At 39.8% G+C, this 14,348-nt stretch overlaps 1 protein-coding gene across 1 annotated transcript in view; it reads left to right on the top strand.

Moving 5' to 3' along the window:
• The first annotated feature begins 1,731 nt into the window (after window positions 1-1,731).
• suclg2 (succinate-CoA ligase GDP-forming subunit beta) overlaps window positions 1,732-14,348 on the top strand; it is a 106,063-nt gene continuing 93,446 nt past the window's right edge. The window contains exon 1 of the mRNA XM_014967238.2: window positions 1,732-1,862. Coding sequence (XP_014822724.1) covers window positions 1,779-1,862 — 84 coding nt within the window. The 5' untranslated portion in view covers window positions 1,732-1,778. The remainder of the gene's footprint in view (window positions 1,863-14,348) is intronic.

Here is a 14,348-nt window from a genome sequence, read left to right on the forward strand (position 1 = left end):
CACCAAGTGTCAAAATGCACTCGCCCTAAAAGAGGAGAGTTGAGAGTAAGAAGATCAAACAAACATGGGGCAAGTTAGACTGGCTCCCCATCTGCGCACGTCGTCGAACTTTCCTGAGGTTTCGTCGTCTGGGCTTTGTTGTTTGAGCATGAAGAGGCTCAGAGACAGATCTCCTGGATGTAGCTGTTCATCATCGTCTCCTCCCCTCCATCTCGTCCTCTGTAGCCTGCTGACACTGATGGTTTCTGGGCAAGTATCTCTCTCTCTCGCTCTCTCTCTCTGTCATAATCACTGCTCTTTATGATCGCTTTGCCCTCTCTGCCCTTTCAAGATGCGGCATGTAATGAGGGCTCTGGAGGACTATGTGAGTGGGCTATTTAGCTATTCAGACAAGATCGCCTCACACATCCCACGCTCTCCAACTCGACTCCCTACCAAACACCTTTCAGCTGAGCGCAGTGATTGTTTGTCCTGAACACAAGGTCACACGCCGGACGGAGCCAGAGCGGCTCCAGAGCACCAACATCCATGACGGGGCCCTTTCACTACCTATTTATTTCACGCAAATTAACGTCTGTGATGAAAATGGACGCTTTGGATGTTTCAAAACAGCAGAAATATTCTATTTTATAGCTGGAGAGACAAAATAAAGGTCGCTTTCCTCAAATACATAATGTGGAAAAATAGCAAAGTTTTGCCGTTTTGTATGTTATGTTTACAAATGTAATAAATACATGAAGCTTGTCTTCATAATCAATGTTTGTACATTTCTTTTGTGAATGTTTACATACGCAGAATAAAAGGACACATTATAACTATTGTATTACTGACTTGGATGAAATCAGGCTAAAGTTTTCCTGTGATATGTCGACAAAAAGTGCCAAAGCTGTCTCTCTGCTAAATACCAGAACAATAAAAGATATATATATATATATATTTTTTTTTTTTTTTTTTTTTTTTTTTTTTTTGTTCAATGTTTTTTCCTCAAACAAAATCTTGCTGGAATTCTGACCCATTCCTCCTGACAGAAGGGAGTCAGGTTTGAGGGTTTGTGCTCCCCCCCGAAGCCCCCACACACATTTTCTGCTTCTTTTTCGGGGAGGAATTCGGGTTTATAGAAGCAATGTTGAGCTTTTTCCATAATCTTTTGAACTTTACCTCTGTTCAATAATGTGTTATTTGGAAAAATTACAACTTTTAAGCAGATATTAAACTTACTTTTTATTAAGCCCACATTTCTGCTTTAAAAAAACAAACATCTTTTATTGGTAAATGTAATATTGGTTGTTTGCGTGAAACCCTCATCATTTATAGTCTCTATAAAATGCACTTTCCAGGATAATTTATAGCATATTACATTTTATATATTATATTATATAATATTTAACATATTAAAAATGACTGTATATCAATTTTTTTTTTTTACAAAGCAAACTATTATCAATATTACCAGTATTTGCTTACTCAAATGACTAACTAAAGTGACAACATTAGGACTAAGCAAAAAGCAAACTATACTAGACAAAATCCTGTCACTTTTTCATCACTTTACAGCAAGATATATAACCCACTACACCACAGCAAGTACATTTCAAATACATGAACTGTATTGTAGTATTCATAAGTCTTGTCACGTCACACCTGTGTGAAAGCGGTTCCCTCCATACGTTCCCTCTGCTTGAAGCCCCGCCCACATCTTCCGGTTGCCCTATGAACGGCTCCTCGTTGACGTACACGTGGTTTCGACGTCACTCCTGTCTCTGGCATTGCGTGTCAACATGGCGGCTTCCATGGCTTCCCAGGCTGCAGTTAGAGGACTGAGGACAACTGCAACAAAGCACGTCCTGCTGGACAAGCTAAAGGTAGCAGTGCGGCTTGTGTTTGTGACGGCGCGGGTCTGTGAACCCGCAGGTTGTGCGTGGCGTGTAGGAACGTGGTTTGCGGGGTTATGCCACTTCAGCAGAGTGACAGACAGTAAAGGCTCTCTCTTCTCTGCAGACTCCTCTAATTGTAGTTATACATGTCCTGTCACAAGTACTGCTTGACAGCATCATAGTTATTTGACTCGAACTTGTCTGAAGAAAGTCCGAGTAACTCGTCCGTCCACGAAAATTGGAAAATTGTAATCGTGTGTAAGACTAGATTAGTATCTTAAGAGCTTGGAACATTTCATCCAATTACCTTATAATTTTGATTTTGAATAGAGGCAGTGCACGTGAAACATAGCTAGAGCTTTTAAATTGAGCTGAAGATACAAAGTGTACCTGTACCCTGTTTGTAGGACAAAGGTCAGAGTGGTGGACTATAACCTCATTTCAGATAAACCTGGGGTACAAAGGTCACCTTTGGTCTGTAGACAGCAGGAAGCAGATAGGCCTAAATTAGTCGAATGCTGTCAAAACTGCTGAACAGAGCAACAAACGAGCTGCAGTGTACTGACTTGCAAAGAAACACGACTGTTTTCTAAAAAATTAGATTAGAGGGATAAAAATATCAGCAACAAACCTCTCCAAGTTTAACTTTTCCCTCTGTAGTTGTCTTCTCATTTGTAGTAGGCGTGGCATGATTTAACTACATGTATCACAGTATAATAATGTTTGGAAATTTTAAAAACGTACATCTCTCTAGTCGAACATTAATTGTTCCATGTACAATCATGTTGTCTAACATGTATTTGTTTTTAATCAGCACTTGTACTTTCCAACATGTTACGCATATTATACCAGCAGCCGCGTTATAGAAATGGATCTTTTTGCTTTTTTCCATGCCATGATTAAAGGTGTGTGTGTGAAGCATTTATCAATTGAAGAGGAAATCCTGTAGTGGGCAGTTAGCAGGCATTTTCCTGTGATTTATTGGTTGAGTGAGAATGGCAGATACCCTCTACAACAGGGGTGTCAAACTCCAGTCCTCAAGGGCTGCTGTCCTGCAGGTTTTAGATGTGCCACAGGTACAAAACACTGGAATGAAATGGCTTAATTACCTTCTTGTGTAGATAAGTTTTGCCAATGACCTAATTATTCTATTCAGGTGTGGTGCAGCAGAGGCACATCTAAAAGTTGCAGGACAGTGGCCCTCCAGGACTGGAGTTTGACACCTGCGCTCTACAACCATGTTTGGATTCTTATATATATATATATATATATATATATATATATATATATATATATATATATATATATATATATATATATATATATATATATATGTATGTGTTTTAAGTTAACATCAGTATCTAATATGTTAAGACATATCGGTTTATTAGTAATCCGAGCCAATATTAAAAAACAGTGTTTATTTCCGTCTTGTTTGTGTTTGTGTTTCTGAAGGAGAGACGGTTGGACATGTGGTATTTGTTTGTTCATGTGGTATTGACACAACGCAGGATTTTAAGGTGTTTACTTGGCGCAGTGTGGTTGTCTTTTTTTTTAACGTTTCTAAACGTTTAGGTTAAGTACATATAGCAGTTACTGGCCACAACCATCATTGTTAATATTTGCCCAAATTTGACATTGTTGCATCTTTATCTTAAGTAATGGACAAAGTAAATTAATGTCCAGAGTCAGGTAAATTCCAAGTTGTGTGTGTGTGTGTGTGAGACCTCTCATATGGATAACTGCACATCTAGTTTGTAAGCAATTCATTACATAAACTCTGCCAGGTCACCTCTGCCATGCTGGCAAATGTCTTGTTGTTTGTTAAGGAGGAAAAGTCCTCCCAGTCCACACCCCCACGTCACTTATTCCTGGTTTATCTGCCGGCTAAGGAAGTGTTGTTTGTGGCTGTAAATATTTCCAGATTTGAGTTTCCTTTAAGTGACGGAAAAATATTGTAGCTGCAGCCAACAGACTAACAGTGCACAGCTAGGTTGGAAATCGGCAGCACTGTTACTTCATGCTCCATGAGAAAACTACTTCAGTCCTTTTTCTTCTACTGCTGAAATGGTATGGCAGAATTAAAACTGAATGACCTGCCCAGGTCTTGCCTGTTTTACATCTTTAGTGTGTCTGAGTCAGTGCAGAAGTCTTCAAGACAATACAGTGAAGCACTGCTTCAACGCAGGCAAAGTATTTCCTGCAAAGTATTTCTTTTCAAATTGAAAAGTAAAATCCCGGGCTGTCGTGGCTCCAGGAAGATATCCTTTTGTGCCCTTCTTGACTGCCTCTGCTCCTTCATGCTTGCCAAACTCAGCGCTCTGAGCTGTCCCAGGGTGTGTTCTTACAAACAGCATGCTGCTGTTGCTGAATCAGAAGAGCGAGACGGAGGTTGTTGTGTGGTGCAGTGGCTTTCACTGTGCCAGGATATCCCTTACACGCAGGTGTTGATTCAGCTCTCACGCTGGCCCTGATGCTGGCTCATGAATGTAACTTGCAATGGGTCTGTTGCATTATTAAGAAAGCAGCGCAGAGGAGGCAACGGTAGCACCTCATTCAGCCTGTGGGGTGGGAGATATTATTATGGTTACTCTGCTTATATAGGGCTCTGGAAAAAGTTGTTTCTATGAACTACTGACAACATGTCTCTGAAATTCCAAACAACATTTTTTTATTTACTTACAGGAAATGAGAAATGGTCAAAATAATAAAAAAGATGCAGTGCTTTCAGACCTCAAATATTGCAAAGAAAACAAGTTCATATTGATTTAGAAACAACAATACTAATGTTTTAACTCGGGAAGAGTTCAGAAATCAATATTTGGTGGAATAAAAAGGAGGATTTCAATGGGGTTCAGTGCAGTGGGCTCTTCATATTTTCCAGAGCTGTATACATATTTATATATATGTGACATGTACTTAATTTCCCTATGTTTATAATGTCTAGTCGTTGTGTAGAGCTCTTGATGATGTCGATTTTTACCTATTTCCAGACTTTTCCGTGAATAATAATGCTGAATTATTCTTATTATTATTTTGTGCGTTGTTTTGTAGAGCATATCTAAAACATTCAAAAGTAAATGCTTCTTGTGAAGCAGAAATACATTGACGCAATTCTACTTGTCAGGCTGTTGGGAGCAGCCAATCCATAGGCATCATTTATTTTTCTTGGCACTGATTGGCTGTACTCCCAGGAGTGGAGCGAAGGAAAACTGTTTCTGTGGTAGTGCTGCTAACACAGTTTCCACTGCGTGTATAAATGCGTATTTGGTGGTTTAATTATTAAAATCGGAAGTGGTAAACGGTTTCAGAGAGGATATCATCATCTATTTGTGGCCGACTCTGGTCCCTAACCTCAGTCAGTACAGGAGGTCAGCTGCATCGAGCTCCATCCGTCTTCCTATAAACCCTAACCTTGTTCGTCCTCAAAAACAAGCACACTGCCACTTCTATAGGATACATGGAATATATGTTTACTTTATGTCTATGTGGCAAAAATAAAATACTAATACACATGTGATAAATAATTATTACAACTTAAGTAAACAATACGTATATTATGTTGGCAGCAGGTTGAGTAATTTTCACTCTGGTTTTTAAAAGGTTTTGTGGTAATGCTCCGACTTGAAACTCAGCCTCAGCAAATTCCATCCAAATTGTAAAACCTTTGTTAAAAAAAAAAAAAAAAGTTAAGGGAGCCTGACTTCAGCTGTTATGTGGAAAATGAGCCACTTCAGTGTATTGCTGAACTATTTTTGTCGGGCGGCAGAGTTATCCATTGACTGCTGTTGTGTAGAAGAAGCTGCAGCTCAAGGCTTCTCTCTCAGAAGACAGACTTCTGAATAAAAGTGAAATGGAGGGGTAACAATTTCTGTCTCGACTCGATGAAACATGCTGTTACTTCAGGTCTGTCACTAGCAATGGGCCAGAATTACAGCAAACTGGGATGCATGATATTGGATTTTTGCTTGATATCCCATAAGCTGACATGCTAAAACTCATTTGACCAATAACCAATACCAATATTTTTTTCATATGCCTACTTAATGAAACTACGCTTTCTCTACTGTGAAATTAAAATACAGCATTATCTTTGTTAATTTAGCCTTCTACCAAATGCAACTGCTGAAAAGAGGCTGAAAATGATGCAACACTTTCAACTTGCATAATGTTTAGTCAAATTTATTCATGACATTTGCTCTCTCTTGGACGATAACACTCAAACAGTGCAAATTTGATGTTATGCTGTGCTGCAGGCATCATTGCCACTGGTATCATAAAAAAAACAATCGCTGAGTAATTTTTGGCCAATATTAAATTTTACAGCTAATATCGGCCGATACCGATATTAATAATATCGTGCATCTCCACTGCAAACTTTCACGACAGGTTTGTGAAAGTACATCAAAGACAATTTATGTAAACTTTCAACTTTAAAGAAACTAATAAAACCTCATAAAAATGTGGCATTACTCTAGTATTGAGCTAAAAATAATAAATTTAGGTTCACCTAGCAACAAGAAGAAACGTATATCTAGTTCCAGCTAAATATTAGCTTGTCCTCAGATTCTAAATTACCTCTAGGTGTGAGTGTGTCCAGGTGTCTCTATGTTGTCCTGTGATGGACTGGCGAACCCTCCAAATTGTACCCTGCCTCCCACTCTGGAGATAAGGCCCCAACTCCACACAAAGAGAAAGCAGTTATGGAAAATGGATAGACGTATGTATGCCTATGCTTATCACCAGGCTACGGACAAGCTTGAATATCTGACATTTAAAAGCACATCCTTTTGCAGCAAGATGCAGCTCAAAAGTAACTCTCGCAAAACTTTTAATCTCACTTTTGCCACCTTTTTGTAACTGCTTGTCTCCTGAAAAGAAAGTAAGTCCTTTTGTCTCCGTCTCTTTCCCCCGTTTCTCTTTTTTTCCACGTCTCTCGCTCTCTCTCGCTGTCTCTCTCTCTTTTTATCTCCATCTCTCTCTCTCTCATGGGGAAGGTGATAACGGTAATGCTGAGGATTTCTCTTTGGTCCACAGCACAGTGTCGCAGCCGCAAATGATTGGCAGCCAGGTATCACCACAATAGAATCAAATCAGCTCTGACAGTATGTCAACTCAACTGAGAAATTCAATTTGTGATGATTTGTAAACAGCAATGCCTAGGACGTGTCGGTATCCAAGCAGTTAGGCTGCAGAGTAGTCTTAAAGGAGTGGTGAGATGTTGTTGTCTTTCTCCAACTCATAAATCAAGCCTCCGCAATTCTTCGGTGCTGGGTGAGATAAACCTCAAGCTGTTTTTCCCTGTTCCCCGCGCAGCTGGGAATATGTAAATATTTATAGTGTTCACTTTATGTAAGGTGTTCATGTCTGCTAATAATCCAGCGGTGTTGAAGTCCAGCCCGGTCTGAAAGGGGGAGAGAGAGGCAGCTCGGGGGACGTAGGCCTGAATATTTCATCGAGGGGGTGGAGAGCCCTCTGCTCGCAACGACTTCTTTAGCTGGAACTTCAAACGGCGGCCGGTTTCCCCCATCTGTTTCAGCTCGAACACATTTACATTTCCTCCCCGCGAGGGACACTGGAGGCCGTAGTTAGCTCTTACTGGATTTGAATATCACTCTCCAAGGTTAATAGCCGTTTCTGTAGCTGATGTGGTGCTTTGGCTCTCTCAATTATTTAGACTGGCTGCAGTCATTAGGAACTGTAACCAGCCTCCGAAATGAGGAATGTAGTTCGTGAATATGGCTGTACTACCTGCAGAACTTCGACTCTTATTCTGGTTTAAGAGCAAAGAGGAAAAACTTGATTTGCATTGAGAAGTCATTCAACTCTACTTACGCTAGGTGTTTAACCACTTACTGTTTTAGTGGCCTGATGTTAGACCATCTGCTGTTTAATCTAATTCCAGCATGTGTGGAAAAGTGCTATATAGAAGTATAGAAGAAGTAGATGTGCATCCAAATCTCTGTTAGAAATTCTTCGATTTTAGTTGATTTCAAACCATACTGGGGCAGTATGAGAATCTACATGGCATGTTATCGTCATGCTGTGTAGGGTCTTTACCCGTACCATTGCCTTCCTACACATCTCTGCCTGATTCTCATCTCTATTCAGTACTCCGTCTGGGATTTCTCGCGTTAAACTCGATATTTCCAACTTTCTGTGCTACTGTAGAATTGTAGTCTGCTATAGTTGTAGTTTTAGCAATGGCAGCAGAGGAAGTAGACAAAGTCATTCAGTCTGCATTGGCCATGCTTCCAGATATTGAATTAACATTAACATCTGTTTTGTTTGGCTTGGCATTTGTCTATTTGCAGTTGAGGATGGCTGTTTGCAGCGCAGACAATTTCTGGTAAGCGTCATAGCGTCGAACTGGTGCATTGCGTACTTCTCTGGCAAAAGTTAGCGTTTGGGTAAAATGTCCATGCCTTCTGAATAGATGAAGGTTCAGACCCTCTGAATGAAGTAAAGCATAGAAGAAGAAGCTGAGTACTTCAGTTTCCTCTTTTTCCTAAATGACATGCTTTCGGTCTCTCTTAATGACCTTCAGTAGTGTACATGCATATGGTTATTTGTCCTCTGTTTCTCATGTGTTGCATGTGGACCATCATTTCAGACTGACTTAATTTAAATCACTTTTCTACATTCTAGATATGGCAATTACTACAGAGAGCCATGTTTATGGGTTAGGAGCTGCAGGAAATCAGCAGTTTTACATAATTGGGATTTTTATCACAACTTATAATACAGTTTTGCTAGTGATGCATATGAAAATTCAGTGCTGTGAAAAAGTAGTTGTCCTCCGACCTTTCATAATTTCTGGTCATGAAAAAAGCTTTGGTGTGAAAGACGACAAGTAGATATTAAAAGCAGTTTAAACGTGTTAATTTTTAAGGAAAAAAAGCTACCCAAATCAGCCTAGAATTGTGTACCATAGAATCTGAGCCTGAAACCCAACGATTGGTTGTGCCGTCATTGGTGGCAATTACAGGCAATGAGTCTTCACATTCCTCAGAAGCAATTTTTACCCAAGCACCTTTGGTAAATAGTTTTAATTCAGCCACGCTGGAGGGTTTTTAAGCATGAACAGCCGTTTTACACAGCAGTGTTTGTACACTTGCTAAGCTAAGTCGTATGTAGACGGCTGAACTTTGACAGAGTCCCGATTCCTGTAAAACCTTGTCCTCACCAACTCTTTATCTCCCTTATTCACTTGACACTCTTCAATACAACTGTTTACACCCTTTCTCTTATTAGCTATGCTAATTGCTAAAATCCACATCTATAGAGACTCAACTGTCAGGTTTTCCTTTCTTAAGCCTGTCTGCAAGAGATTAGGCCTGCCTTGCCCGAAGACCTGCCGATGATGCAAATCTGGCTGATCTAAATCCCGGAGCCATGCTCTGCTGCTCTCGCCTCTATCTCTGCTCTTGTTCTATCCCCAGCTCTTTACTCGGCAGATGTCAAATCTCTCTGTACACCACTATGCTCTGGGCATGACCTTTAACTCAAAAGGCAAAGACAGAAGAAACTTGGCAACCTTTTGTCGGCGTGTCCTTGAGCAAACCACTAAACCGTCACTGCGACGTTTTTTCTCTTCCACATGCGTTCTGTGATATAGAAATAAATGCCCTGGTTCTGTAAAGATGTAGCTTCAATAGCAGTGCTGGCTAATCAGACTGGCCATTGCCATTAATCCAACAGATTCAATTCTGCTGTTATCCGCAGTGTTTTCTTTTTATTTTTTCTGTAAGACTGCTAAACTTAATTAGAAAAGGGGGATGAATCGTTTGTTGTTTTTTTTGCTACATCTCTGGCTTTAAATATTTCACAGGGATGTTTATGCAGAAAATCTGTGCCTCTTTGCCTTGTTTATTTGCTTTCATCATATGTCACAGTCACCTCTATGACAGCTCACTTATAACTGCGTGCTCGCCTAATTGCAAAATGGTCTGTATTTACGAGATGCTGCAAAGTGGCAGAGTGCCACCTCATTAACTGAGGAACATTCCACCGCAATCAGTACAGCAATGATTCTGATAGCCGCTGCGCGAGGACTGCCGTCTGTGATTCAGCCTGCGCTCGCAGAAGTGGACACTAAGAGCTCCCATTTCAATCCTTCCTGGATGGTTAGCTAAATGGATAGGGAAAAGAGACGAGTTCATAACCCGAAAAAGGGGAACAAATCAATTACATCGAATTGTTGAACTGGCAATCTGTTAATTTCTTAGACATTTGATATTGCTCTCATAAGAAGCATTCTGGTTAATTAACTCTGCAGCCATTCGTCGTCACTAATTGGGTAGTGTCATTTCAAAGGGTTACAGTTTGGCCATGACGAGTAATTAGGATTTTAACCTCGGCAGACATCTCTGAATTCTGCTTCATGAAATGGGACTTTTTTTTTTTTTTTTTTTTAGGGCCTGACCAATGAGTTAGATTAGCAATTTAGAACAAACTGCAAAGGTTAATATAGGTGAAAGTAAGGGCTTTTGTTCAGACAGGCCCATTATTAACCAGCGCTGGCAGCAGATTTGTACTTGTTGTAAAACAGACAAAGAGATGCAAATTGTGTAATTGTTTCAGCTGCCAGCTCTGCTGTTCTTATTTTTTTCCTTTGGACAAAAGGTGTGGTTGTAACCCCTGAGGGCGCTGTCAGTGCCAAGCACAACAATAACGATTTATTTAACATTTGAGTGAGCAACACAACGGCTATTGGGGGTAAAAATTTAGGAGATCGTAACAGAAATGAGCCGGTGCTCAGTCCCAGCATCATGCACTAGCATCTGCTGCTAGACTCCAGGACGTTCAGTCTCTAATGTCAAGACCTGGAGACTAAAAATTCAAGCCCATTACATCTGTTATGGTAAAGGTTTTTATGAAAGTATAATTGGCAAGCTAAGGAGAGACTACTGAGGCACATGCTAATTAGCCAGCTAATGTTAGCTTTTCACCCCTGTAGTGTTACTTTATAGAGATAAGAAGCGAAGAAGTGTCAATACTCCGTGCAGTAAGTTCATCCACTTAACTTGAGGTGCCTGATCTTGCTGTTATGATCAGACATAATTGATGTTTTAAAGAACCAGGGTCAGCTGCAGTGCTGGTGTCAACATCTCCCAAAAGAGTGGATTTTAAACTCTCCCAGTTTCTGCATTGATAATGTAAAACCAGATAAATGAAAAATATTTCTCCAATTGGAAATGTTGGATCAAATCAATTAATCGTGATAAATTAAAATGAGGTTGATCATTTTTAGTTGCTTGCTTGTTTGTTTTTGTCCTGCCCCCCTCTCCTTCTCTCTGTCTGTGTCTGTCTGGATGGATGGATGACAAAAACTTCACTCTGGTGTGTTGAGTTACTCCTTCCTTTCTTGTTTTCCTTAATGGTCTCGACACATAGGAAGCGACAAACGACAGCGAACAGCGTCAGATTTCCGCCACTCGGGATGCGATGGCGACGAATGTCCAAAGTCACTGAGGTGTTTAATCGACAAACAAAATGTAAAAAGGCCAGCAGGACATGTTGCACACTAAGACAGTTCGCTTAATCACTAAAGAAATACTTCCCTTTCATCTCACATTATGTCTAAAACATTATGATCTGTGCTTCTTCATATAAAATCATTCAACAGAAACGGTCAAATCAATGCAGTCAATACTATATAATTAAAAACTGACACCATCAGGAACCCTTGGGATTAATTTAAGACATCCCAATGTGTCCTAATTTTTTTTTTTTGAAGATTTATTCAAGATCTCAATGATTTTGTAAAACTGTGGTCCTTCATTAGATATTTGAGAAATAAAATTGAGCTTAGTGTGCCTTCCTCTTTAGTTATTGTTGTGCAATCTTGCTTTACTTCACTTTTATGAAACTAATTACACTTTTCGACCAGTGCTTACAAGTCCTTGAGTTTTTGAGTGATTGACTGACAAGCGGCGTAGCATCGACTGGCTGCTGTTTATGGACCGGATCAGGGGTGATTGCCTGCTTTTTGACCTTCTCATGTAAATTACGGCTCTAATAAATTTCCGAAGGAGGCAGACCTTCTGTGTCAGATGGCCACTTTTTTTTTCGACATTGTTCCCCTCTCTCCGAGTGATAAAGACAACCGCTTTAAATTAGCCCGAGGATATTGACTCCGTAAGTTTAAGAGAAGGGCAAACGACAAAAAGTAGCGGCGTGACTTTGCGAAGTGCCAAGATCAGACGTCGCCTTTGCCGTGATGACACTTGTCACGGCGTAGTGCAGTTTGACATTGTGCTTCCTGCTCTCTACCAAAACACGACGACGCGCAATTTCAAACCTCTCAGGAGGAGAAGAAGTCCTGATGTTGCACGATGCTGCGCTGAATACCATATGGTGCAGCCAGAGAAGTGTTTGGAGAGTAGCACCAGATACCATGACTTTGTCCTTCACTGCCTCTAGTGCAGGGGTGTCCAAAGTCGGTCCTGGAGGGCCGGCATCCTGCATGTTTTAGTTCTCTCCCTGGTTTAACGCACCTGCATCCAATGATGGCTCGTTAGAAGCCCTCAGAGGAATATTGACAAGCTGAAAAGGTTGTTGCTACCACCAGGGAGAGAACTAAAACATGCAGGATGCCGGCCCTCGAGGACCCACTTTGGACACCCCTGCTCTAGTACGTCAGTGCATCTGCAGAGAAGACATGGTCATCTGCTGCTGCGTCTCTCTCGGGGGCTGTGAGACGAGTTTCAAACTTATTACTCTTAGCTCTTTTTTGCAGACTTCATGTGCCGGTTTTAATAATTTAATTCAAAACAAGTTTAATTATTTTTGGTTGCTGATTGTGGCTGCCTTTTTTTCTTTAAATTATAATTTGAGCCATCAATCAAATAGATTTCCAAGAAAATGGAAACTGTTTTCCCACATTCCTCCCCCCGCCTCCCTCCGCAACATCATTCAGCCCTATTTATCTTTCATTCCCTCGGCTGTTTGCCTTGAATAACCCCGGACGCCAACACGCGTAAACGTGATTGACTGCAATTAAAAATAATGTGGGTTAGCTGTTTTCAGAAAATAAGGAACTTTATTAAAAAAACGGAAATGAAAGACTACTTCGCTGATTTCAAAATAAGAAGGATGTTTGCTCCTGGCGTTGTATGCTACTTCAAAGAATTTAAGGAAGAAACAAAAAAAACTAATGTTACTATATACATATATTTCGTCAATGATGTATAAGTCCTTTCAATCAACACATATTCTGCAAGCTTGCTTGTGAAAATTAATTTTCTGTAATGTTAATTTATCTTCCCTGTCCTTTTACTAGTTTGAAGTTTGCTATAGGGTTGATTAGGCTTTAGCATCAAATTACAAATTTAGCTCTAAACTTATTACTCTTTGGAAAAACAACAACAACAACAAAGACTTGCTGGAGAAAAGAATCTCTACATACATACGATGAAGCTTAGAGAGCTTTTTTTAAAAAAATGTCTAAACAACAAAATTGAACATTCCTGCATGTGGAAACATTTCTATAAAAACATCCAAACTACTCAGTCAAGACAACGGCCCACGTTCTTCAAACCAAATTCAATTGGCCTCTTGAGAATGCGACTCCAAAGGCCGCCTGCTTCTTCTTCCTGGAAACCACAAAAGCAAAGTTGGGTGCAGATGTTTTCATCCATCTCAGGAATACTTTTGTAACCGTCACCCACCAGATTTCGCCGACATACCTGTCTTACTTAAGCCTCTTTAAATGCACTGAACTGGATTGAATCATACTTTTCATCTAGGACGCAGTGTGTTGGGCTGCAGAGCTGGCGAATCGCTCACTAGCTCTAAAAATACGTTCAAAGTAATTGCATCTTCACTGTCAGATGCTTAAAAAACAAACAAACAATTGAATCGGGAAAACACAGTACAGATTCTGTCCTGGTCCACAGAATATTTCCCAGTCAAGCTTCACCTCTGCTTCAGGAATTCATTAAGAAGAACTCAGATAATGTAACCAGAGCAGGCACCAGATATGACCGTATTATATCATTTCTGACAGGTGCTTTTTATCGAGCTATTTTTATCCCCGAGCCGGAATATAATTCCAAGAACCTTTTGTGAACTCCTGTTTTTTTCTCCTCCTTTGGGCGAACATCTGAAGACTTGGCTTCTGGAAAACTGTAACTGTCAACATGATGCTGCTTAATTTTGTACCTCTATAGGTTTTAAAGTCCTTTCTATAGCTTGAAAAAAATTATATATATATATATATATATATATATATATATATATATATATATATATATATATATATATATATATATATATATATATATATATATATATATACCTCTGGCAGGTTTAGATTTGGAATAATTTCCATTCAACCAAGACGTTTGACTCTGGAAGGAAATAAGATTCTCAAAAGATAAAACAATGATTTTTTTTCCATAGCATGACTATAGAAAAAGAATATTTAACTTTTACATGTTTAGTTACACTTATACATGTAAAATTATTTAG

The sequence above is a fragment of the Poecilia mexicana genome, unplaced genomic scaffold, assembly GCF_051168715.1.
Source record: "Poecilia mexicana isolate PSO_F unplaced genomic scaffold, ASM5116871v1 scaffold_5, whole genome shotgun sequence".
NCBI classification, from domain to species: Eukaryota; Metazoa; Chordata; class Actinopteri; order Cyprinodontiformes; family Poeciliidae; genus Poecilia; species Poecilia mexicana.